Source organism: Gopherus flavomarginatus, chromosome 5 (genome assembly GCF_025201925.1).
Source record: "Gopherus flavomarginatus isolate rGopFla2 chromosome 5, rGopFla2.mat.asm, whole genome shotgun sequence".
NCBI lineage: Eukaryota > Metazoa > Chordata > Testudines > Testudinidae > Gopherus > Gopherus flavomarginatus.
In genome coordinates, this window is record NC_066621.1 from 37,549,249 (window position 1) to 37,573,240 (window position 23,992).

The 23,992-nt window shown below is 49.3% G+C and overlaps 3 protein-coding genes and 1 long non-coding RNA gene across 6 annotated transcripts in view; 3 read left to right on the forward strand and 1 right to left on the reverse strand.

The window, feature by feature from the left end:
* Positions 1-3,390, forward strand: part of LOC127051488 (cilia- and flagella-associated protein 251-like) — a 118,077-nt gene extending 114,687 nt beyond the window's left edge. The window contains exon 2 of the mRNA XM_050953809.1: positions 3,153-3,390. Within this exon, the coding sequence (XP_050809766.1) occupies positions 3,153-3,230 (78 nt within the window). The 3' untranslated portion in view covers positions 3,231-3,390. The remainder of the gene's footprint in view (positions 1-3,152) is intronic.
* The window catches only part of LOC127052538 (zinc finger protein 239-like), a 232,021-nt gene that overhangs the window by 81,335 nt on the left and 126,694 nt on the right, over positions 1-23,992 (forward strand). The gene's annotated exons all lie outside the window — the stretch shown is intronic.
* LOC127052619 (major centromere autoantigen B-like) overlaps positions 2,832-23,992 on the forward strand; it is a 362,626-nt gene continuing 341,465 nt past the window's right edge. Inside the window, exon 1 of the mRNA XM_050956490.1 lies at positions 2,832-2,944. The gene's annotated coding sequence lies outside the window, so the exon portion shown is untranslated. The remainder of the gene's footprint in view (positions 2,945-23,992) is intronic.
* LOC127052655 (uncharacterized) overlaps positions 13,053-23,992 on the reverse strand; it is a 28,223-nt gene continuing 17,283 nt past the window's right edge. Inside the window, exons 9-11 of one of the 3 annotated variants that reach the window (XR_007774781.1) lie at positions 17,427-17,600; positions 14,902-15,760; positions 13,053-14,274 (exon numbers count right to left, since the gene is read on the reverse strand). This is a non-coding gene — a long non-coding RNA (uncharacterized LOC127052655). The other 2 variants (XR_007774787.1, XR_007774784.1) reach the window with 2 other exon arrangements.

Genomic DNA, 23,992 nt, shown 5'->3' on the forward strand with positions numbered 1-23,992 from the left:
CCTGGATACCTGGGTTCTCTGCCTTCTCAGGCCAGGGAGGGAGTGTGGCCTGGGGCTACATGAGGATGACGCCTGTCCAGACTGACTACAGGTCTCTGTCACTGACCCCATTGCTCTAAAGAGATGAGATACCCTGGGGGTCCCTAAACTGGAGGAGCTTTGGGAGCAGCCTGCATGGTGAGCCCTGCCAGTGTGTGCAGATCCCAGTCCAGGTGTCCCCCAGGGGGCATGGGATGAGGGAGTCAACCCAGATAGGGGGCAGACAGGCCCATTGGTGAGAGGCTGTGTTGCCCCAGACTCACGGCTGCTCCCTGCTCAGTTCCAGGATGGATGTGCTGAGAAGGTATCTGAGGAGGAGGGCTCCACAGGTGGCCCCGGAGAAAGAGGGGGGCAGCTGCCAGCGTCCTCAGACAGAGAGCTGCCCTTCCATCCCCATGGCATTGAAAGCAGGCTTCAGCCACCCCAGGAGATGGTCCTGCTCAGCCTTGCTCACCAGGAGGAAACCAGTCCCCAGGGCTGGTGCCGAGCGGAGAGAGACAACATCCAGGCCGAGATGGAGGTGGCCCAAGGTCAGTCTAGACAGGCAGGACTCAGCCCACGGGAGGAGTCAGGCAACGCAGTTCTGGGTTTGCTTCTGCTGGAAGGCCAGCCCTCAGCCCAGCCACGTGGGCCAGCAGGAGGCAACCCCAGGGCAGGAGCTGGGGGATCACTGCCCCAGCAGCTCAACTGGTGCTGAAGGGGAGAGCAGCCACTCTCTGGAGGCTCCCTGCCACAAGGAGGCTGAGTGCTCCTCCAGTGCAGGTGAGGAGACCCCCTGGGCATGGAGAGGAGCAAGGGGCCATTAACACCCAGTCACTCTGTCGCAGTCATTGGGGGGATCCCAGCCCAGAGGTCTTGCCTGAGCCACGTGAGCCCAATGACATCAGCGGCAGTTGCAGAGCCACCCCCTGCAGTGGGGCATGGGGGGAGCTGCTGGGAAGTGGGTCCCTGATGCTTTGGGGCAACTCCCAGGGAGGATGGGACAGTGAAGGGCCCCATCTGCCATGGAGCCATAGGGCTGAGGGTCTGTGGGAGGGGCAGTGTGGGGATCTCTCTCCCATGGGGCCGTGGGGCTGAGGGGTCTGTGGGAGGGACAGTGTGGGGATCTCTCTACCATGGGGCTCTGGGGCTGAGGGGTCTGTGGTAGGGGCAGTGTGGGGATCTCTCTGCCATGGGGCCCTGGGGCTGAGGGTATCTGGGAAGGGCAGTGTGGGGATCTCTCTGCCATGGGGCCTGGGGCTGAGGGGTCTGTGGGAGGGGCAGTCTGGGGATCTCTCTGCCTTTGGATGCTTACATGGGAGGGGGAAACATTAAATCTGCTCTCCCCATCCCTTCACACCCCTGTCCTTCCTCTTCCCCCCTCCCCAGCAAGAGTCACCCTCTGCCCTTGTCTCTCTGATGCAGAGACCCCCACGGACCAGTCAGAGAAGGACCTTGCCCTTGAGGAAAAGGCAGAGGAGGAAGAAGACCCAGAAACAGAAGGAGAGGAAGAGGAGGAAGAGCTAGAGACAGAGGAGGAGGAGAAGCAGGAAGAGCAAGTCCTGATCACTGAAAAAGAGGAGGAGGTGGAGGAGCTAGTGATAAAAGAGAAGGAGAACATGACCACAGAGGAGGAGGAAGACCTGGACACAGAGGAGGAGGGGGAGGATGAAATATCTATAGAAGAGGACAAGGAGGAGGCTGAGAACCTGTCTGCAGAAGAGGAAGAGGAGGAGGAAGAGGAGGAGGAGAAAGTGTCTGCAGAAGAGGAAGAGGAGGAGAAGGAGGAGGAGGAGGAGAACCTGTCTGCAAAAGAGGAAGAAGAGGAGGAAGAGGAGCAGGAGAACGTGTCTGCAGAAGGGGAAGAAGAGGAGAAGGAGGAGGAGAACCTGTCTGCAGAAGAGGAAGAAAAGGAGGAGGAGGAGGAAGAAAATGTGTCTGCAGAAGAGGAGGAGGAGGAAGAGGGGAATGTGTCTGAAGAGGAGGAAGAGGAAAACCTGACTGCAGAAGAGGAAGAGGAGGAGAAAGAGGAGGAGAACCTGTCTGCAAAAGAGGAAGAAGAGGAGCAGGAGAACGTGTCTGCAGAAGGGGAAGAAGAGGAGAAGGAGGAAGAGAACCTGTCTGCAGAAGAGGAAGAAAAGGAGGAGGAGGAAGAGAATGTGTCTGCAGAAGAGGAAGAAGAGCAGGAGGAGCAAGAGAATGTGTCTGCAGAAGAGGAAGAAGAGGAGGAGGAGGAAGAAAATGTGTCTGCAGAAGAGGAGGAGGAGGAAGAGGGGAATGTGTCTGAAGAGGAGGAAAAGGAAAACCTGACCGCAGAAGAGGAGAGGAGGAGGAGGAGGAGGAGAATGTGTCTGCAGCAGAGGAAAGGAGGAGGAAGAGAACTTGTCAGCAGAAGAGAAGGAGGAGGACCTCTGCATAGAAGAGGAAGAGTACTTGACCACTGAGAAGGAGGAGGAAGAAGAAGGTAAAGGAAGAGGAAGAGAAGGACGTGGCGCTGGAGGAGGAACACCTAATCATGGAGCAAAAGGAAGGAGAGAAGGAGCTGGCTATGGAGCAGGAAGAGGAGCACCTGCCTGTGGAGAAAGAAGAAGAGGACCTGACCACAGGAGTGGAGCACCTGGCCATGGAGCAGGAGGAAGAGGAGGAGGACCTGACTCCAGAGGAGAAAGAGGAGGACCTGGCCATGGAGAAGGACCAGGCCACAGAGGAGGGCAAGGAGAATCTGCATCAGGAGGAGAAGAAGGAAGAGGACCTGGCAATGGAGGAGGACGAAGATGTGGCCATGCAGGAGAAGGAAGAGGAGGTAATGACTATGGAGGAAAAGGAAATGGAGGAGGATTGGGAAGTGACCACAGAGAAGGAGCAGGAGGAAGAGGACCTGGTCACAGAGGAGGAGGATGCGGCCATGCAGAGGGAAGAAGAAAAGGTGGAGGACCTGGCCATGGAGGAGGAGAAGCAAGAGGACTTGGGCAGAGAGGAAGATGAGAAGGGGGGAAAGAGGAGGAGAACCTGGCTACAGAGAAGGAGCAGGAGGAAGAGGACCTGGTCACAGAGAGGAGGAGGAGGAGGATGTGGCCATGCAGGCGGAAGAAGAAGAGGCGGAAGAGGAGGAAGAGGACCTGGTCACAGAGGAGGAGGAGGAGAAGGATGTGGCCATGCAGGGGGAAGAAGAAGAGGCAGAAGAGGAGGTAGAGGACCTGACTATAGACTAGGAGGACCCAGGAATTGAGGAGGACGAAGATGTGCCAATGCAGGGGGAAGAAGAAGAGAAGGAGGTGGACCTGGAAATGGAGGAGTAGGAGCAAGAGGACCTGGCCAGAGAGGAAGATGATGAGAAGGAGGAGAACCTGGCCACAGAGAAGGAGCACGAGGAAGAGGACCTGGCCAGAGAGGAGGATGAGGAGGAAAAGGAGGAGGAGAACCTGGCCACAGAGAGGGAGAGGGAGGACCTGGCCAGAGAGAAGGAAGTGGAGGAGGGGGAGGATCTGGCCATGGGAATGGAGCACGTGGTCATGGAGAAGAAAGCAGAAGAGGACAACTTGGATGAGGAGGAGGATGAGGAGGGCAAAGCCAAGAACTCCTCCACCTCCATGGCCAGTTCCCCTTTGGCCAGATGCATAATCCATTCCCATTGCCAGACTCTTGCCCACGGTGATGATGAAGGAGCAGGAGAACCCCCTGGCTGCACAGTCGGGTGTCACGGGGATGTCTCTGGGAGCCATTGACAGAGTGTTCTGTTTAGGCCATTTTCCTTCTCTGACCCAGGGGTTCTCTGCTCACAGAATCTCAGCCAGGGAGGCCACCTTGCAGAATATGGCCCCACAGTTTGGTGATGGGTTGCAGGTGTCACCACTCAGGTGTACAGCCGCCATAGCACCTGCATTGACCAGAGACCAACACCTGCAGCCCTCACAGTCCAGGCTGCCCCCAAGGATGGCAATGGGAGTGTATCCTGGGTAACTAGCTGCTGGGCCAGGGCATATAGAGAGGACTCAGAGATGCAGCAAACTAGTAGGCAGAGAAGTGAAGGATCTAAGGGAAAGAGGAGTGCAAGGACATCGGGGGAGCTGCTGCAGTCAAGGGACCGCAGCCAGAAAAGAGAAGCTAGGTGGGTTAGACACACAAAGTCCTGCAACTTGGCAGGGGTTAGACTAGATGAACCTTGCCAGAGGCAGCAAGTTATATGGGCCTGTGGTGCCTGGGCTCCAGCAAATTCAGGGCCCTGAGGGGCACAGCTCCACCAATGTTCAGGGCAGGGTTTCTCCCCCAGCCCAACCTGCCACTCCCATGTGCCTCCCCCAGAGCATACCCCAGTCCTGCCTGCTGCCCCCATGTGCCTCCCCCGAGCGTCCCTGCCTGCTCCCTGCATCTCCACACTGTGCTCTCTCACTGGCCGCTGCCACTGTGGGCTACAGGGGAGTGGAGCTGGGGGCAGGCTGAGGTGGCTGCTGCGCCTGCAGAGGTAGGAGGCACATGGCAGCCTCCCCTCCCCCATCAGGTGACTCCAAGTCGAATCTGAGGAGGGGGGCTTATCCTGGCTGGACCTCCTGAGCAGCAGCCTGTTGGGGCCTGGGTGAGTGTCTTGTCCCTGGGGGGAATCCTCCACTCTGGCTCCTCACCCCAGCCCCAGGGCAGCCTTCCTGCTGCACCTCAAACTCCTCATCTCTGGCCCAGCCCCACACCCTGCACTCCCTCCTGCACCCCAACGCCCTGTCCCAGCCCAGAGCCTGCACCCAGAACTCAAACTCCCCTCACACCCAGCCCCCCAAGCCCCATTCTACACCCCAATCTTGTCCCAGCCCAGACCCTGCACCCAGCCCCCAAACCCCCTCCTGCACCTCAATGCCCTGTCCCAGCCCAGAGCCTGCACCCAGCACTCAAACCCCCTCTCACACTCAGCCCCCCAAGCCCCCTCCTGCACCACAACCCCCTGTCCCAGCCCAGACCCTGCACCCAGCCCCCAAACCTCCTCCTGCACCCCAACCCCCTGTCCCATGCCAGACTCTGCACCTAGCACCCAAATTCTCTCCTGCACCCCAACCTCGTCCCAGCCCAGACTCTGCACCCAGCCCCCAAACCCCCTCCTGCACCTCAACCCCCTGTCCCAGCCCAGACCCTGCACCTAGCACCCAAACTCCCTCCCAGAGCTTGTACCCCAATCTGCACCCCAACCCCAACCCCCTGTCCCCGCCCAGACCCTGCCCCCAGAACCCAAACTCCCTCCCAGAGCCTACACTCCAAACCCCCTTCTTCACCCAAACACCCTCCCTGGACCTTGTAGTCCCTTCTAACCCCATGGATCTATAATTCTTTGATTCTAGCATCTGTCACCTAAAAAGAAGGGCTGGCGTGTCTGGATTTCCTCCGCTTCCTCTGCAGTGAAAACAGAAGCAAGGAATTTATGTAGCTTTGCCGCAGTGGCCAGGTCTTCCTGGAGTGCTCCTTTAGCACTGATCAACTAGTGGCTTTGCTGACCCTTTGGCAGACTTCCTGCATCCCATGTACTTAAAAAAGCCTTTGTTGTTAGTTGCTGTGCCTTGGCTAGTTGCTCTTCACATTCGTTTTTGACCTCTGCCTTACACTTTTCATTTGACTTGCCAGAGTTTACGCTTCTTTGTTTTTTCCTCACTAGGATTTGACTGCCAATTTTGAAAGGTGCCTTTTTAATGATCTTACAAAGGCTCTAGTGGCTGCACCAGCGCGAGCCTCTCCTAAACAAGGCCTGTCGTTTTACTTGCACCTGGCAACTACTCCAGCAAGCACTGGAGCTGTTTTGCTGCAAAAAATAAGCTGGCCAGATGAGACCGATGGCCTATGGTTCCAAAACTCTCAGTGAGGTGGAGGCGAGGTTTTCAGCTTGCAAACGTGAGGTATTCGCCCTGGTATGGTCCCTAACATGTTGGGAGTATCTAACTGGCACAGCTCTCATTGTGGTGAGGACATGCCATACTCCAGTAAAATATGTCATCTCTGGAAGAATTAATGAGGTCTGGGTATCCTCGCCCCGGCTGGCGGGATGGACTCTAAGTCTGGTCAGTCGGGATATTTGTACTGAGAAGATCCCCCATACAGGAATCCTTCCTATGCTCTGATTACCACAGGAGATGAGCATTAATGTCTGTTGCCAGATCCTGATTTAGACATACTATCTCCATTCTTCTTAGCAACATCCTGGGAAGAAGTATCAGGAAAAGGGTTAACACTCTGGGCAGTTGATGGGAGTGCTTGTCAGCACGAAGGGCATCCTGTTGCAGGGTTTGCTGCAATCCAGGAAGGGATACAGCAAGTGGTGCAGGGTACGATGAGGCTGCCATCAGCACAAGCTGCATAATTAATTGCAGTCCTGGCAGTATCGTCTGAGGTAGCACATGAGGAAAACATCTGTCTGTGTTCTGCATCTAGTTGAGTGGTTCAAGCCCTTGCTAGCTGCTTCCCATCTGGAAGAAAAGAGGAATGAACACCACAGATGGGAAATCTGTCAAATATGCCTCTTATTTAAACCATGCTTGGCAGTTGGCTTTATCAAGAGAGGGTCATACCTACCTGTTGAAAGTAAAAGCCCATATGAAGGGGGTCGGTTCTGGCCGCGCTTGACAATCAGGCCAATCAGCTAGCAAAAAAAGCTGGTAGGTTAGGATCAGCATATACATGGGATAAGACCCCCATTGCAGCTGCTGTAGTTAAGTTGCCGTCTCCAGATGTGTCAGCAGGCCATGGCATCTTGACCCTGCAAAAACAGGATAAAAATCTCCAAGTCCTTTTAACAGCAGGGAAACATCAAGGATATGTAAGGACAAAAAGGGATTGATTATAGCAACATCGCCAAACTGTGAATTACCTGTACTGGTTATGCCAGTAACTCTACGAAAAGAACTAATAACTTTAGCTCATGGCCAGGGACACTATGCTGCGTCCAAAACTTTGGAACGGGTGTCCAAAGTGGCATGGTTGCCTAACTTAAAGGAGGAAATAATTAATCATATTAAACCATGTCTTTGGTGTGCGGAGAATAACATCGATACCAGGCCCATCAAGCGTCCCATGTATCACCATCAAGTAGCTCGCCTTCAAATTGATTTCATAGGGCCACTCCCTCGATCCAGGGAAATGGTTGTAAAGCAGGAAGAGTCTTTTCATTGCAAAACTTTCTGCTGCAGTAAGGTCAAGGTTAAATTTTCCCATAAATAGTTATAATTGTTTAGAGAGGTTTAAAATTAATGTTAAAACGGCAGAGTCTGGTAAATGGTCTGTGGTAGGTCTGTATGTAATAAGCGTATACCAATTTGTTTTGGTTCTTCCTTCTCCTATTCCTAGTTTAACTGGTCCCGTGGTAATTAGGGAAGAAGCAAATCAAACAGTTATTACACATCCCCAGTTTGCGATAAGGAATGTTTTAATCATCACTAGATCTCCAGAGTCCTCTATCCTGGGCCATTCGTTCTAACTGGTTCCAGGTATAGCCCATTTTTTTTGCTATCAGCCTGAAGGTCAAGTCGCCAGGTGTTTCTTGGACGGCCTCTTTTCCGCTTGCCTTGGGGGTTCCACCACAACCCCCTCTGTAATACTATGGTTGTACTTATTATTTGGGTTCAATGAAAATTTTTTGCCCTGTGACAACTTATTTATCAGGTGGGTCATAATTAGGCAAAGTCACAGGTATCGGCAGTTACATCCTTTTAAAACAGGTGTAACACCGACAAGGAGGGGAAATGTTAATTTCAGTTTACATGTTTGCCAAATTATTCTGTATAAAAGTTAAAATAAGTTCTGTAAATCAAAAGGCCATTTTGTTTTGGTAAAAGGACAAGGCGACCTCCATTGGGGGTCAGGTCAGGTTCTTGTTCCTCAGCACCTAGAAAAGGCGGGAAAGTGGGAAGAGCAGGAATCTGACCTTGCCCAGCAACAGCTCCCTACAGAGACCAATGCGGGGAGGGGCCAGGGGCACTGGCTCTTGAGCTTTTGAACTGTCAGAGGTGCAGGAGGCTGCTCTCTCTCCTGGTGCAGTACAATCTTGGCACTGGCTATGGGCCTGCAATAGCTACTTACTAATTAAGTTGGGGTTGTTTGTTAGTTGTTTTGGGAAAGCAAACTTGCATACACGGATCTGGTCCGATTAGTTAGATCAATCTTGCACTCAGGACGACGCAAAGCGGGTTAGGGTGGGAGTTAAGATAGGGATACATATCTGTCCATTTCATCTGTCATCCACGGTCAGTGTTCACTACTGGCTTCTGTTTTCTGGATCCTGCATCCCTTTATCGTTGATGTCTGTAAAAGTAGAAGAACATCTTGTAGTATAAGTGTATGTGTGTGCCTATGTGTTATTTCGAATCTCCAGACTCATTAATCCATTCCCCTTTCCATTCCTTCCTCTCCTCTTAGCAAATAAAGTGTTGTTGTTTTATTTGATAGTTTTGTGTGTGTGGAGTTCATTAAAGTCAGCTCTGATAGATGGCCTTAAAAGGGGGACTCAACGGGAGATAAACTGTAAGGCTCGTCGAGATCTTCTGATCAGATCGGCCTAGAGAGATAAAAATCCTTACACTTGTTGAACCTCATCAGATCTTTTTTGGCTCAGTCCTTCTTGAGAGTGGGAAGGGGCTGGGACAGCAGCTTAAAGCCACATCTCCCCAGGGCAGCACAGCACAGTGTACAGCGCAGGGGGCACATTTCAGTTAGTTTCACTTTGTGCAACTTAACCCTGGGAAATTCCTCCCACACAGGTGCCACTTGTGCCTCACCCCAGCAGCTGCAGGCAAAAGGAGTGTTCGGGGGAGGGGGCATGGACAGGCTAGAGTGGGAGGGGGTGGAGCAGGGATAGATGGGTGTGACCAGGATGAAGCTGCAATTCAGTTTTATACAGGGCCACCCGGGGGGGGGGGAGAAAGAGGGGCAATTTGCCCTAAGCCCCGAGTCCCGCAGGGGCCCCTACAAGAGTTTTCCAGGGCCCCTGGAGCGGGGTCCTTCACTCGCTCCTGGAGCCCTGGAAAACTCTTGCGGAGCCCGGGCTCCCGGAGCTTCTTCTGCTCCCGGTCTTCGCCGATGGGGGGCCCTTCCACTCTGGGGCAAAAGGATCCCCCGCCAGCGAATTACTGCTGAAGCGAGACCCGCCGGCGACATGCAGCCCGGTCTTCAGTGGTAATTCGGTGGCGGGGGGCCCTTCCATTCCGGGACCCGCCACTGAAATGCCCCGGAGACCCGCGACGGGGGCCCCTCACCACTGAATTACTGCTGAAGACCCAGCTGCACTTCGGCAGTGGGTCCCGCTTTGGCGGTAATTCGGCTGCGGGGGGTCCTCGCTGTGGGTCTCTGGGGCACTTTGGTGGTGGGTCCCAGAGTGGAAGGGCCCCTGCCTCCAAATTACCACTGAAGCGGGGGCCCGCCGCCGCCAAAGACCCCAGGCCCCTGGATTCCTCTGGGCGGCCCCGGTTTTATACCCTGGCAAAGCCCCTAACTCCATTAAACCGGATGCAGCACATTACTCAGCTGAGCTGCAACTTCTGTATTAACCATGTAGTTAAAATGCTGCAGCATTGTACCCAGGGAACTAGCTGCATCTGCAGCAGCATCTCTGCTCAGCCCAGCTTCCCCAGCAAAGCTGAATTCCCTCCTTCTCCCAGATTTGGCTGCTTTCCCGACTCCTGCTCCAGTCCCCTCTAGCTGCTCCCAGATCCCCTCCTGCAGTGGAATGGACACGTGGCCTGAGAGCCCTGGACACTGGAGTTCTCTGTTCATCCCATACCATGTACCCTGCAGAAGCGCTAGTGCAGGCTCCCCTCACCCGCTTCCCTTGACCATTGGGTTGCAGGCCCCAGCTGGGGAGAGAAGCTCATTCTCCATGGACCAATGAGTCCCTGGTCTCTCTGCTGGGACTCACAGACAGGGAGAAAATCGGTTCAGGCCTTGCTGCGTGTGGTTGTGTGTCCCGGGGTCCCCTACCCCTCTAGGGCCCAGGCCGAGATCCCAGCACATTCCACGCCAGCCCCTGACCCGCCATCAGATGGACTTTCAGCCTCTGTCCCTGTGGTGGGGGGAGGCATTAGCTCATTGCCCTGGGGGAGCTGCTGGGCGAGGGATGTGATTTATCTGCTCACAGACTCAATGGGCTGTCAGGATGGTTCTGTACTGGAATAAATTGCCTAGGGAGGTTGTGGAATCTCCATGATTGGAGATTTTTAAGAGCAGGTTAGACAAACACCTGTCAGAGATGATCTATATAGTATTTACTCTTGCCTTGAGTGCAGGCGACTGGACTCAATGACCTCTTGGGGTCCCTTCCAGTCCTATGATTCTATGATTGGATGATCCAAAGGTCTCTTCTTGCCTTAACGTCTACAATTGTCTGCAAAACTAAGTGTGGCACATTGAGAAGCCTGTGAAGTTTTCATATGTCACCTGCTTGATCTCCAGAACTAACACTGACTGAGTGGGGGTGGGGGTGTGACACAGTGGGAGCAGCTCAAACATGCAAAGGGGCTGGTCAGGGCAGTGACATCACAGTAGCCTTTTGCAGGACCTCAGCTGATTGGTCAAAGGTGGTTGGGAGGTGGTGACCTCACAGAGAGTCTATGACAATGGGCAGGTAAAGAGGCTGCAGGGTGGGGAAAATGGCTTTGCTGTAGGGAGTCGCCTCAAGTTCTCCCCTTGAGGACTGTGAGAGAATACAGGGTCATGCCTGTGAGCACGAGGAGGAGCCTCCTTGGGATTTTCCCCTTTCCCACTGCTAATTGAGCGAGAAGACAGACGTTCTGTGGGGCAGGTCTGAGCCCCAGAGAAGTCTGGTACTGGCAGAGAAAAACTTAGTTCTCACTTTTTGGTTGGGTACAGCAAAGTCAGATACTTTATTTTCTCTTTGCAATTGTACAGAGGGAGGGAGTGCGCTAGGACACAGGGTTGCCTCAGTCCTAGGCAGGTCTCTCTCCAGGTAAACAATTACAGCAGCATTTGTACTTTTTGTTACATACAATAATAAGCAACAGCTGCATTTGGTTTATACATAGGCCATCCTGATATCTCATTTTTCTCACTTCTATTTCGATGCCAGTCTACGTTCCTCATTATCGACACAAGGTCGCAACAACTTCTCACACAGTTCTTTCCCACTCGCCTCACATAATCCTCGTTTCTACAAATCTCGTGTTAGTAGGGTTACAGCTAGCCTGACTCTTGCTAACAGAGACTGACATGCATTAAGATCCCCTCCAAATCCCTGTCAGTTCTTTCTCTACTTTCACACTCCCCCCTTTTGTACTTCTACTACAACAAATATTTTCAAACCTCTATTTGCATTAAGCCATGGATTTCAGATTCTAGGTCAGATGTTTCAACCTTACGGGTTTTGATTGGATGTAATGACAATGCATGATTAGCATGGACATGAAAGGTATTACTATTAGTACGTCCTTTACAACAACAACAACATAATCCTAAAATAACTAATAGCAATACAAGCAATAACATTCCCATAGCAATAATATGATGGGGTTGTTGGACAGTTTTAGTCACAAAGTACAATACATCATACTTAGTACATAAAGTAGACTCTCTACAAGCTGTAGGAAAGGCATTCTTTTCAACTTGATATATATATTTTGAAGCATATGAATTTGCCTTTGTATTTCAGAGATTCTTTGGATCTCTGGTAACACTGAAAGCACATCTTGAAATTGATCAGGTATTAAGCTGGTCCAATTAAAGGGCATCTGGAACCTAGGGCTACGTACAAAATTCTATCTGCAGGCCAGTAAACAATATGATTGCCTGCAGTGGTAATGAGATTAAACTATATATCTTGCAATGTGGTGGTTTTAACATACACACAGCTATCTTTAACTTGAAAAAGTAAGTGTCCTGTCAGGATCATTCCTTGTTCCATACTCTCCCAGCAAATGTTGTTGTGAACAGTGACAACTTCCCCTGGCTTCAGTTTACGGATACACTGAAGCTGTGGGGGTTCCAACGGCCAAAATGTCCACTGACTCCCTAACCCCATGCAAATGTCAGATGTAATCCCAGGAGCACTGAGTAAAAATCGATTGGGCATATCAGGTAGTCTAATCTCCCAGATGTCATGGTGAATCATCCAGTCCCACATGCATCTTCCCCATGGACCCGGCAGGATTAGGTATGTGGGAGCCCACACCCCCCTAACCCGTCCAAATGCTTGGAAGGAGCAGTGTGAATGTCCACACTTCCACCCAGAAAGTCTCCAAGTATGTCTCCATGGCCACAGATCAGATGGTTCTCCTGATGTGTCTATAAGGGCAGTGGGCCAAGCCTGGTGCTCAAGATCACTCTGAATGGCCATCAGCTGGTCATTCAGGAAATCCTGAATTTCTGAACATGCTAGATCCCACTGCAATGCCTTCCCAGCCTCAGTGATATTCAATACCATCTCTGTCAACAACTTCTGGGTCATAGAACTAAGGGCGGATATGACACGTAACTCACCAACTCCAGCCTGTACTTGGATTAGCTGAGCTCCAGAAATAAGCCTAGTGGCCTTTTCTAGTTGGCCCAATTTCTCTTCATGTTCTTGGTTCTTAAAATATTCTGAACTGCTGCTGCACTATTGGCCCCATCCCATAGGGATCTGGTCAAGTCCCTCTTCTTCCAGAGGAAATAACCTAGGCCCTCTGTTGTGCTAATCTAATGGCAACCCCTTGTGAGCAATTTGGGTATGCAGAGGTGATCTGGAAACTGGAGAAGGGCACTGTAACCTTAACAGTCCCTAGTGTAATATTAATCACAGTCCAGCGATATCCTAATACATCTCTCTTTGGTGTAGTACTATATCGCATCTGTTATTTAACTATCCTCAGGTACTTTCAAGGGGCATTAACATTAATAGCATAGGAGGGGGTGTATTGCAATAAGGTACAGGTTACATTATAAGTCACTGGAATAGTTTCTATATAGGTAAAATTTTCAGTGGCAGAACAAACTCTTTGGGCATTCATTTGATTATTCATTAACTGGGTGATGAAATAATGATAAGGGCCTCTTCCATGTAACACATTGCAAACCCTAGGAACAACCATCATATCTACTTTACTATGGAAGCCATCAATTTCAATTACAGATTCTTGGGGTTCATTTGTAGTGATATCATAGATTTCTATTTCCACTGATCCATTTATTCTCCACTCAATTATTTGCTTATATGGGATATCCGGAACTTTAAAAATATTTTTTTCCAAACAATCATTAAATAAATCACTCAAGTGTGAAGGCCTTGGCCACTGGTTTCATCAAATATATGGCATTGTCTGTATTTGGATATATTACAGGGGTAATGGAGGACATGGCAGGGGCAGTGGCAACAAGGTGTCTTTGGTACTTGTCATTTAAAATCCAATTGGGGGGGCAATACATGCTGAAGAATTTATCCAAAACACACAGCACAGTCTGTAGAATAAACCCCAGCATCCAATCAATACCACATTCCCAAGCATGGGTCCCACAGATTTCTTCCTGCCAGTGTATAATTCTTTGTTTCTTCACCAGGGTCAGTTCTTAATGTCCTTTCTAGTCAAGAAGTCCTGGACTTTGGCAATTTTGGTGGAGCGAGTGTTCCTTCTTTTTTCCCAAAACAGTCGTGGTTCAGCATCCTACAGGGGAGAGGTTACCAGCACATCACCCTGTAATGGCTTTGCTTCTTCTAGAAAAATCCAAAGGCACAGTAGGTCTGTCAGTGGACAAGGGAGACGTTACTAGCACTTCACTTTGTCCTTTTTCCCTGCTGTCCAGAAGGCACAGCAGAGCTAGAAGGAGAACTAGGCCAATCATCAGTAGGAGAAGTCTCCCAAGGTGGAGTGGTCTTTTTGCAGTGAGAATCATGGGTCCAGGCAGGTAGTCCTTGGCACTTCATGGCAGTTTTGGTGGTTAACAGGACTTGGAAAGGGCCTTTCCAGTGTGGAGCCAGAGCAGTCTTTCGCTGATGGACCTTTACATAGATCCAGGCTCCTGGTTCCAAGGAGTGGCAGGGCTGCTAGGGTCTTTGGGCAGCGCTTCTTTACCGGTGAGAAAAGAAACCTAACACATTTCATTAATGCCTGGCAGTGTTTTGCAGATCTCATAGCTGCTTAGGCACATTCAAGCCCCCCCTTTTCTTGGTTGTCAGCTAAGTCTTAGCTGTGAGTAGTGTCCTTGAATGGGGCCAATGTCTTATCTTTAGACTGAGCACACTAGCTATTTTTTTCTCGCAGTTAATTCATTCTGTTCTTTTTCCTTCTCCCCTTCTTGGCTTCTTTTAACCTACAAAGGAAACTTCCACTCTTCACTCATACACCTTTTTCCAACGATGAACACATAAACATTGCCATTATACAGTACATTAGTCTTATTATTCAATGTATGCCACATATACCCTTCCACTAAAATAACTTTAATACAGAGCTTTGGAGCAACAAGCCAGGACAAGCACACCCACTTCGAGGAGTCCACTCAGTACAACCTCTGGTGTCCAATAGCTTCCCACCCTCCCCAGCTCTCTGGCTAGAAATCTGAGGTAGCCAGAAGGATCCCATGTGCAATATGGGGAGTGAGTTAACTTTTCATGTCCTGGCTTTCAAGGACTGTTGGTATGCAAATTTTAATAATAATTTTTCCAATTAAAAGATCTGGCCAATGAAGTTTCTTTTTCTTACTTAAGAAAATGTATTAGACTTTAGTATATCACATTCTCCTGATTTATCCAAACACTTTGTATTCCATGTTGAATAAAACAAGTATCTGCTTTTTTTTTTATTTAACCCTTCTGTTTGATTTTAAACTAGACTATACTATGAAAATACTAAACACAACAATTCTGGCTATGAGAGAAACACCACAAGACAGGACATATGTCATAAACAGATAGTTAAGGGCTAATGTCTCTTTCACCTGTAAAGGGTGAGAAGCCCAGTAAACCTGGCTGACACCTGACCAGAGGACAAATAGAGGGACAAGATATTTTCAAATCTTGGTGGAGAGAAGTTTTTGTTTGTGATCTTTGTGTTATTGTTGTTCGCTCTTGGGACTGAGAGGGACGGGACATCAATCCAGGCTCTCCAAATCTTTCAAAATCAGTCTCTCATGTTTCAAACTTGTAAGTAATTAGCCAGGCAAGGCGTGTTAGTCTTATGTTTGTTTTCTCAACTTGGAAATGTTTCTTTTTGCTGGAAGGATTTTTACCTCTGTTTGCTGTAACTTTGAGCCTAAGGTGGGGGGGGGGGCGGTCCCTCTGGTCTATAGGAATCTGATTACCCTGTAAGCATTTTCCATCCTGATTTTACAGAGATACTTTTTACCTTTTCTTTCTTTAATTAAAAGCTTTCTTTTTAAGAACCTGATTGATTTTTCCTTGTTTTAAGATCCAAGAGGAATGAATCTGGACTCATCAGGAATTGGTGGGGGGAAAGGGAGGAATGGTTAATTCCTCCTTGTTTTAAGATCCAAGGGGTTTGGATCTGTGTTCACCAGGGAAGTGGTGAAGCCTCTCAAGGCAACCCAGGGAGGGGAAAGTTTTAGGGGGACAGAAAGTGCCCCAGACACTAATATTCTGAGTGGTGGCAGTGTTACCAGATCTAACCTAGTAATTAAGTTTAGAAGGGTCCATGCAGGTCCCCCACATCTGTACTCTAAAGTTCAGAGTGGGGAAAAAAACATTGAAGACATAGAACACAGAACATAATTCCTCTTGTGCCAGTAAATCCATGGTATGCTGAATGCTGTTCAGTTGGCATCAGTTTTCTCTGATTATCTGAAAGATAGAAAAAACAGAGGTCTACCCTTCTGGGCAGTCAGTCATTGCTTAAAAGATGCAAATATCCTTGTTGATTTCAGGCAAAACAGGAAATTTACCCCATATTTTCTTGTATTTGTTTCATAGGCAGCCCAGGTTTCAGTGGCTTTTCTACCTTATCAGTTAGATAATTTGCACTAATAAAGTTGCTTTCTGGCTTGATTCTGGATCCAAAGCTATTCATAGCTTAAAGATTCTTACCTTAAAAGGGACATAATTAACTTTTCCAGAATTTTGATTGCCTTTCACTTTTAACTCCTGCTTTCAAACACTGAAAGTAAACATCACTACTTATAGTGGCCCCTTAGAGCCTAATAGGGTTTTAATTACATAGCACTGTATACATTTCTTTAGCTAATTTGACTAAATTGTTCATAGCCAAATAATTGCAATCAAATAATTCATTGCCTGGATTTATTTACAAACATTTCAAAGATACCAAGAACCTTCCTCTTTAGCATTTTTACAAAGTTCAACTGCTGTTCCCTCCAGCAACTACAGAGTTAACTTCTCACTTCTTCCTTAAATCACTTGCTTGTCTCCCAACAGCCACTTTTCTCAACTCAAATCACCATTTCAAGTATTGTCCTGGGTATTTGAAATCCCCATGCTTATACTCACTTACTCCTTCCTTCCACTATGCCCTCAACATTTTCCAACCTGGTTTCCAATCGCTCTATCTGTTGCCTGCCTGCTTGGGCCCGATCCTGCTTTCCTCGCTGAACTGTCCCTTCCACGGCACTGGCTTTGTTCCACTACCAGTTTAGCTAGGAGGATGGGCTTCTCAACTAGCCCCCACCTTTCCTGGTCTCTTCCCTTAAACATTCTTACTCACAAGGCTACCTGAGTCCTCCCTTGTGAGGCTTGCCACCTGGGCAAAACGCATGGTCCACTGGCGTTTAACTATTCAGTTTCCTCTTGTGGCAAACACACTGCTGTTATGGCATATGCTGAGCACAAATGGTTAAATTTTGACAAGTCCCTGAAGGACCTGTACTTGCTTAGCCAGTGCTTCCTTCTCTGCCTGGAAGTCCTGTCTCAAGGCCTGCAACTTGCCGTGGGCGTAGGTTTGAGTTGCTGCCTGGATCATGATCTATGCTCTTAATTGCTCAATTCTAGTTATCAAGTACACATCTCTTCCCTTTTCTCCAACTTCTCTATTGCCCAGTCCTGCTACAACTGGGGGTAGATCCACCTGCCACCCTTCCCAGTCAACCGGGGTGGAGAGAGGAATGCTAAACCCCTCTCCAGTTCTCAGACTTACTGCGGCTGAGAGTGGGCACACCTTTAATCATGCAATCCTCAACATGTAACACCAACAGTACCAAGCAAAGCAAACTTAAAATAACAAGGGTAAAACAAATAGATGGTGTAAATTCTGCAGGGCTCCCCCCTTCTCAATTGCTCACCAAACTGTGACAAATTTCTGCTACCAATCTATCCCTCATGTCAGGTGATCAGGCTGACACTACAGGATCATTGGGAGAAGATAAAGAAAACACACCATATAACTAAATTTTAAAACTTCATTAATAAAATAATAAAACAACAGAGAGTGTTCGGAATGCTCCCACATCACTCAGGGAAAACATTAATGCCCCAAGCCACTTTCATACTCACACACCTATGTCCAGACTGGCCATGTCTGTGTATAATGTTCAGAGAAGGGGCAGAGGCGGACGAGAGATTATCCTGTATACAGCTTATCCAGAATTTCCAACATACCTCCGCTCTTGGGAGGGCTGGGTGAGGATGCAGGGGGAATGTAGGGGGACCCTCCCCTGAAGCTCGCTGCTGCCTGTGGGGAGAGGGCTCAGGGAATCCTCCTCTCTGGCCCTTGCCCCAAGGCAGCCTGTCTGCACCCCAAACTCCTCATCCCCTGCCTTGACACACCCCAGCCTGCACCCCCAGCCAGAGCCCTCACCCCCCTGTCAAAATTCCTTCCCCACTCTGAACTCTGGGGTACAGATGTGGGGACCTGCATGAAAGACCCCTAAGCTTATTTCTACCAGCTCAGGTTAAAACTTCCCCAAGGCACAGCTTCTTTGCCCTTGGATGATACGCTGCCACCGCCAAGTGTTTTAACAAAGAATCAGGGAAAGGACCACTTGGAGTTCCTATTCCCCCCAGAAATGCACCCAAGCCCTTACACCCCCTTTCCTGGGAGGCTTGAGAAGAATATCTTAACCAATTGGTTACAAAGTGATCAAAGACCCCAAACCCTGGGGCTTAGGACAACGGAAAAATCAGTCAGGTTCTTAAAAGAAGGATTTTATTTCAAAACAAAAAGGTAAATATTAGCTCTGTAAAATCAGGATGGAAGATAACTTTACAGGGTAACAAAAGATTCAAAAACACAGCAGAACTTCCTCTAGGCTTAGTTTCAAAGTTATAAAAAACAGGAATAAACCTCCCTTCAGCCAAGGAAAAATTTACAAGCAAAACCAAAAGAGAATCTAACATGCCTTGCCTGGCTTTTACTTACAATATTTGTAATTTGAGAGACTTTTTAGGGCGGTATATAGGAGAATAAGATTTCTGACCGGATGCCTCTCTGCTTCCCAAGAGAAAACACGCACACAAAAACCACAAACAAAACCTCTCTCCATCACCCACATTCCCCCCACCCCGATCTGAAAGTATCTTTTGTCCCCATTGGTTCTTTTGGTCAGATGCCAAACAGGTTATTTGAGCTTCTTAACCCCTTACAGGTAAGGAGGAATTCTAGGCTACCCTTAGCTGTATGGTTATGACACCCTCACACCCCAACCCTTTGACCTAGCACTGAGACCCTTCCCACATCCCAAACCCCTCATCCACAGCCCTCACCCCTGCACCCCAGCCTTCTGCCTGAGCCCCTCCAACACCCCAAACCTCAGAGCACCAGCCCCACCCGAGTCCTCACATTTTTACATTCTTTAAAAAATATATACAGTAACTCTCTGCTTAACATTGTAGTAAGGACCAATAGAGGACAGTTCCAAGCAGCCATATTTACATTTGGTGTATTGAAAGGGTTAACTTTTCAAACAGCTCTCTCCTTCTTGGGGTGGCAGCTGCCTCCTCTCCTGACTTGGCCCTCCAGCCCAGTGTTTTAAACTTCTCCCCTTCCAGGGTCGTCTAGAACTCAAAGCCAAGGAATCAACACCCAACAAGGGCTAGTAGGTGTGAGGAGGAAATGCCTCCTGTGATGAAGTAGGGGGGTTTCTTGGTTTTTCCATGTTTTCCAATGGACTGCGTGCAGAGGGAGTGGGACTCAGTGCCGCCAGGTGTTACTGGTTTAACAAGCTGAGGGGAGAGGGAGTTTGTTGTTACAGAGGACCGGAGAGGGAACTTGGGATCCCAGCTGATGGCCTGGAGGATGGATACCCCAGCGACTGGTGACCTGGTGACCCGGAGATGCAGCTCAGGAGTCACAGCTGGTTCTGGCCAGTGGGAGGACAATGGGCTGCAAAGAGAGGACCCTGGTGTCCAACCAGCCTGTTCCAGCCAGAGGAGGGCTGAGAGGAGAGGACGCCCAGGACACCCTGTTTATGACCCTGTTTACCTGGAGAGAAGACAATGGACAGAGGCGGGGCTTGGGGTTAGGGATATCAGATGCCCAGCTGGGAAGCAGGGGGGCTCTGGGCTGGAGAGGTGGAGCAGGCAGAGTCCACCGGGATGCAGGGGGACTAAGATGTGTTGTGCTGTGCTGAGGGAGGCCAGACTTGAGGCCCTGAGAGTTTCCTGTGCTGTGTTCAACCCTCAATAAACCCTCCTGTTTTACGCTGGCTGCGAGTTGCTCCGGTCTAGAGAAGAGGGTTACATCAACCTCTTTGGGGGTGGAGGCCCTGGGGGGTCCAAAGCAAGTGGACTCCTTGAGAGGACCCACGGCGAGAAACAGGTGTGCTAAGACCTAGAGAGATGCAGCTCCAGGAGGTGGATGGGCCTGACCCCGAGAGAGGGTGGACCTCCGAGAAGGGCTGTCACACTAGAAGGGGCACCCCCCACGGACCACATGGGACCACGAGTAGGCACAATCTGTGAGTCCGTGACACCTCCCTCTCTGGGTATAACCGATGCATGTCCTCTCTTCCCTCAAGGAGGAACCTTCAGGCAGTTGCTGAGGGACAGAGCCAGCCTTCCCTCAGGACCTGCCAGATAAAGGACCTTCCTCTTGCCAGGTCTGCCCACAAGTGAGCTGTTCTGCTCCCTCTGAAATCCCCCCTCCTGTCTGTGCTTACCCTGCAGCTGTTCTGGGGTGGGGCTGGCTGAGGCCAGAGCAGCTCCTTAGCCCCTTGTTGCCCAGGGTGAGATTTGTATTCCTCATCACAAGTACAAACAGAGGGGAAACAACCTTGAAGGAACAGCTTTCCATACTGTTAACGGCTAGCAAGCCTAGCAGGTCTGAGGGTCTATTTTTGCAAGTGTAGCTTCTTGTTCTATTGGGTACTTTTATCTAATTCTTCAGATGTATTACTTGAGTAGCAAATTATTACCCCAACTAGCAGTAACAATATGCATTTTGAATCCTTAATGTTATCCTGGTTTCTCTTTAACTCCTTGGAAAGTGATTTTAGATGATGCTTCAAGCATCAAATATTTTTTTGCCCTGTGTCATCCTGGCATCTGTGATGCCGGGTTTTGGAGGAGGGTTAGAGAGAATCCATTCTGCCGGAATAGGGGCTGCAACCTGGCAGACTCTAGATAAATGTACGCCAGGGTTTCCCTTGCACCACAGAAAGGGCAGGGGTCCAGGATAGGAGTAAACAGCGTGAAGTATACGCCCATGCTCACGGCCCTGTGAAGGAGACACCAACTGATATCTCCGGAGGGCCTGGGAACCAGGGTGGAGTATAGGTTGGTCCACTGGAACTTCTCACCCTCGGGAGGTGGCAAGAGTTCCTGCCCCTCTGTGTCAGGGTGGGATGCGAGGGTGAGGAAGCGAAGGGAGTGGAGCACGAGCATGTACAGTTGTTTCCTTGGCATGGTATGGAACTGAACAGACTGCAAATCGTGCAGCTGGTTCACGGTGCAAGTGCGGGTGAGGGGCAGGCAGATGGTCAGGTCCACAGGGCAGGGCCCGATGAAAATATCTGGAGTGTCTGGGGTGGAGGGTGGGTGAGGCGTGCCCTTTCGCAGGACCCTTCCTGGCAGATGCTGTGCTTTCATTCCTGGACACTGCCAGGAGGCCCAGCTTCCATCTCTTGCAGCTTGGCTGTTCCATCCCCTACTGTGAACCTAAACTGCCTTTAAAGGACTATCCAAGCCCCTTCCAGGTCTGCTCCCATTGGGAGTCTCTCTCCTGGCTGAGCACAGGCTGTCCTTATGTCACCCAACAGGCCTGGATCCTACTTACATGCCGCTCCCTTCTCATGTGAGCCCTGCACTTACTCCCTTCACCTGGGGATAGGTTCAGTTGAGCTGCAACCCCTTTCATGGCCATCTCACCCTGGGACAGCCTGAAACTGGAGAAAGGTGCTGAAGACACAATGGAAGAGGAAATCCTCTGGACGGGATTTAAATGATTCCAAAGGAAAGTGAAGGTGAGAAAATGTCCAGCATTACCCTCCTAGCAAAAGAAAAAGTTGAAGGTCTGAAAAGACCTTATGTCCATCTTCTGTATAACACAGGACCTAGAATGTCACCGAGTGCTTCCTCCAGAAAACCTATGGCATGTGACTGAGCCAGAGCACATCTTCTGGAAAGACATCTACATGTATTCGAGCCAGTTGGTAAGAAAAAAATCTTTCTTCTGCAGTGATGTGAAGTTAAAGAACATGGAGAAGAAGAAAACCTTTACCTGGGTTGTTACTGGAGCTGAAGCAGAGAGGCTAGGATAAACGTGGCTAGGGTCCAGGACTGACTATCGGCAGATCTGCCGTTCTCTATTCCTGGCTTTTTGACCATGAACGAATCTCTTTGCTTCTGTGTGCCTCAGTTTCCACAAATATAAAATAAAGCTAATCAAGATTATGGTTTTTTTTCTCCTGTTTTGGAAGGCAGGAAACTTATATACATTTGGGGCTTGTCTACACTACCAGTCTAGCGTGTCTTTGTAAGCTGATGACCCCGACCTCTTGTTCAGAACCTATGGATAACACAGGCTCCTAAGTTTATTCTGTGCTTAGCCCCTATGTACCAGCTGGGCTGGACGGCTTTTTCTCGCTAGGCTGTGTGGAGCAGGTTCTGGGTATTAGGGATATGAAGAGGCTCTCAAGGACTAATTCTTGAAAATAAATATCAGTGAACTGCCACACAATATAAAATCACTGCCGCTAACATTGATGGGTTATCAAATACTAGCAGAGTGGTAATTAATGCTGAGGACAGGGCAGTGACACAGAGCAATCGAATCCCTTGATAAGCTGGCCCCAGTGAAGGAAAATAAGTTTGAAAAGAACCAAATGGAAGGTCCTCTACCTAGCAACAAAGCATGCAGGCCACACCTACACAATGGGGAAGTGTCTCCAGGAAAGCACTAACCATGAAGAGGATTTAGGGGCCATGATGGACAAGCCATTCAACATGAGCACCCAGTGTGATGCTGTGGTGAACAGGGCTAAAGCCATCATTCAATGTATGAAAAGAGCAGTGAGTAGCATAGGGAGGTGATACACCATCAGTAAGACTGATCCTGGAATACTGCCTCCAGTTTTGGCATCCACCTTTGAAAAGGATTTTGAAATATTGGCGATGGAGCAGTCAAAAGCAATGAAACGTTTTGAGGGCTGGAGACAAATGCCTGCTAGTGAGCTCTTGAACAGCTCAGCATGTTTAGATGGTCAAAAAGATCGGGAGGTGACGTCATTGAAGTGTTGAAGTGATTTCATGGAGAGAAAAGATTGGGTATTAAAGGGTTCGTTAATCTAGCAGAGAAAAGCAGAACAAGACCCAGTGGCTGGAAACTCAAAAGAGACCAATTCATATTAGAAATAAGACACAAATACTCAACAGTGATAAATCACCAAAGGAAGAAACTAGAAAGGGAAGTGGTGGGAATTCCCCATTTCTTGGTGTCTTCTAATGAAGACTAGGTGCCTTTCTGGAATGTGTTTAGTGACAAACTAGCTACTACTCTATCCATAAAGCATGTGCTATGTCAGATTACATGCTCTAATTGTCAATTATTGTCTAATTGTCAAGGACTAATTCTTGAAAATAAATATCAGTGAATCTATGAAGTCTGCTAATTTATGAACAATTGAGCGTAGTATGGGGAACAGCATCTCGTGTTCTACTGTGTATTCGGTGTCATTCCCACAATGAAGAGTCACTGAGTGGGGTAAACCGGGGCAGCAGCTCAAACATCCAATGTGGCTGGACAGGGGCAGCAGTGACATCACAAGGGCCTTTAGCAGGACCTCAGCCTATTGGACAAAGGTGGTGGGGAGGCAATGATGTCACAGAGAGATCTTGACACCAGCCCGGCAGGACAAGGGTGCAGGACAGGGGCAACCTTGGAGATCCCTATGGGTTTGCTCCAGCACGTCTCCTTCTCAAGGTCTCTCCTTGAGGACTGAGACAGAATTCACTTTCACGTACATGAACGCAAGGAGGACCCTCTTCGGAGTTTTCTCCTTTTCCTTGATTGATTTTGCTAGAAAACTGATGTCCCTGTAGAGAAGGTAAGAGCCTCCGAGAGGTTTGGAACCTGTTCAGTCTGATCCATCAGGTGCCAGCTGATTTTTAGGAAAGGAAAACACTACATTGTGGGGGCAGCATTTGATTTCCGACATAGGACTTTGTCCCTTACAATCACTGGGGACCTTGGGGTTTCTCCTCTTTGTTTGCTCTTTTCCTCTGTCCCTCCTACCTTTCTCTTCTTGCTTCCTTTGTCCTTTTCCTCTGCTCTCCTCCCACCACCAGGAGCTCTGTGTGTGCACTGGAAGGGGTGAAGGCTTGTGGGAGGCCCTCACAGAGAGGTGAGACTGGAATAGTGCTCCAAGAGTGATCGCCTCGGTGGTAACCTGCGCCATTCTTTGGGCTATTTGATGAGAACTCTTAGCCTCCCTCCCCTTAATGTCTCAACCTTGATTGGCTGAGGAGGGGGCAATTGACAGGGAGGAAACTCTGGTCTTTGTTGTTCTCTTTTATGACCAAGCAAAGAAGACACAACCAGTTACATGTTTGACCAGTGTTGATGCTGCTCTCCATTCATTGTCTCGGAGCAGTTCATGATCTTCTCTAACCTTCCAATTCTTCTAAAAG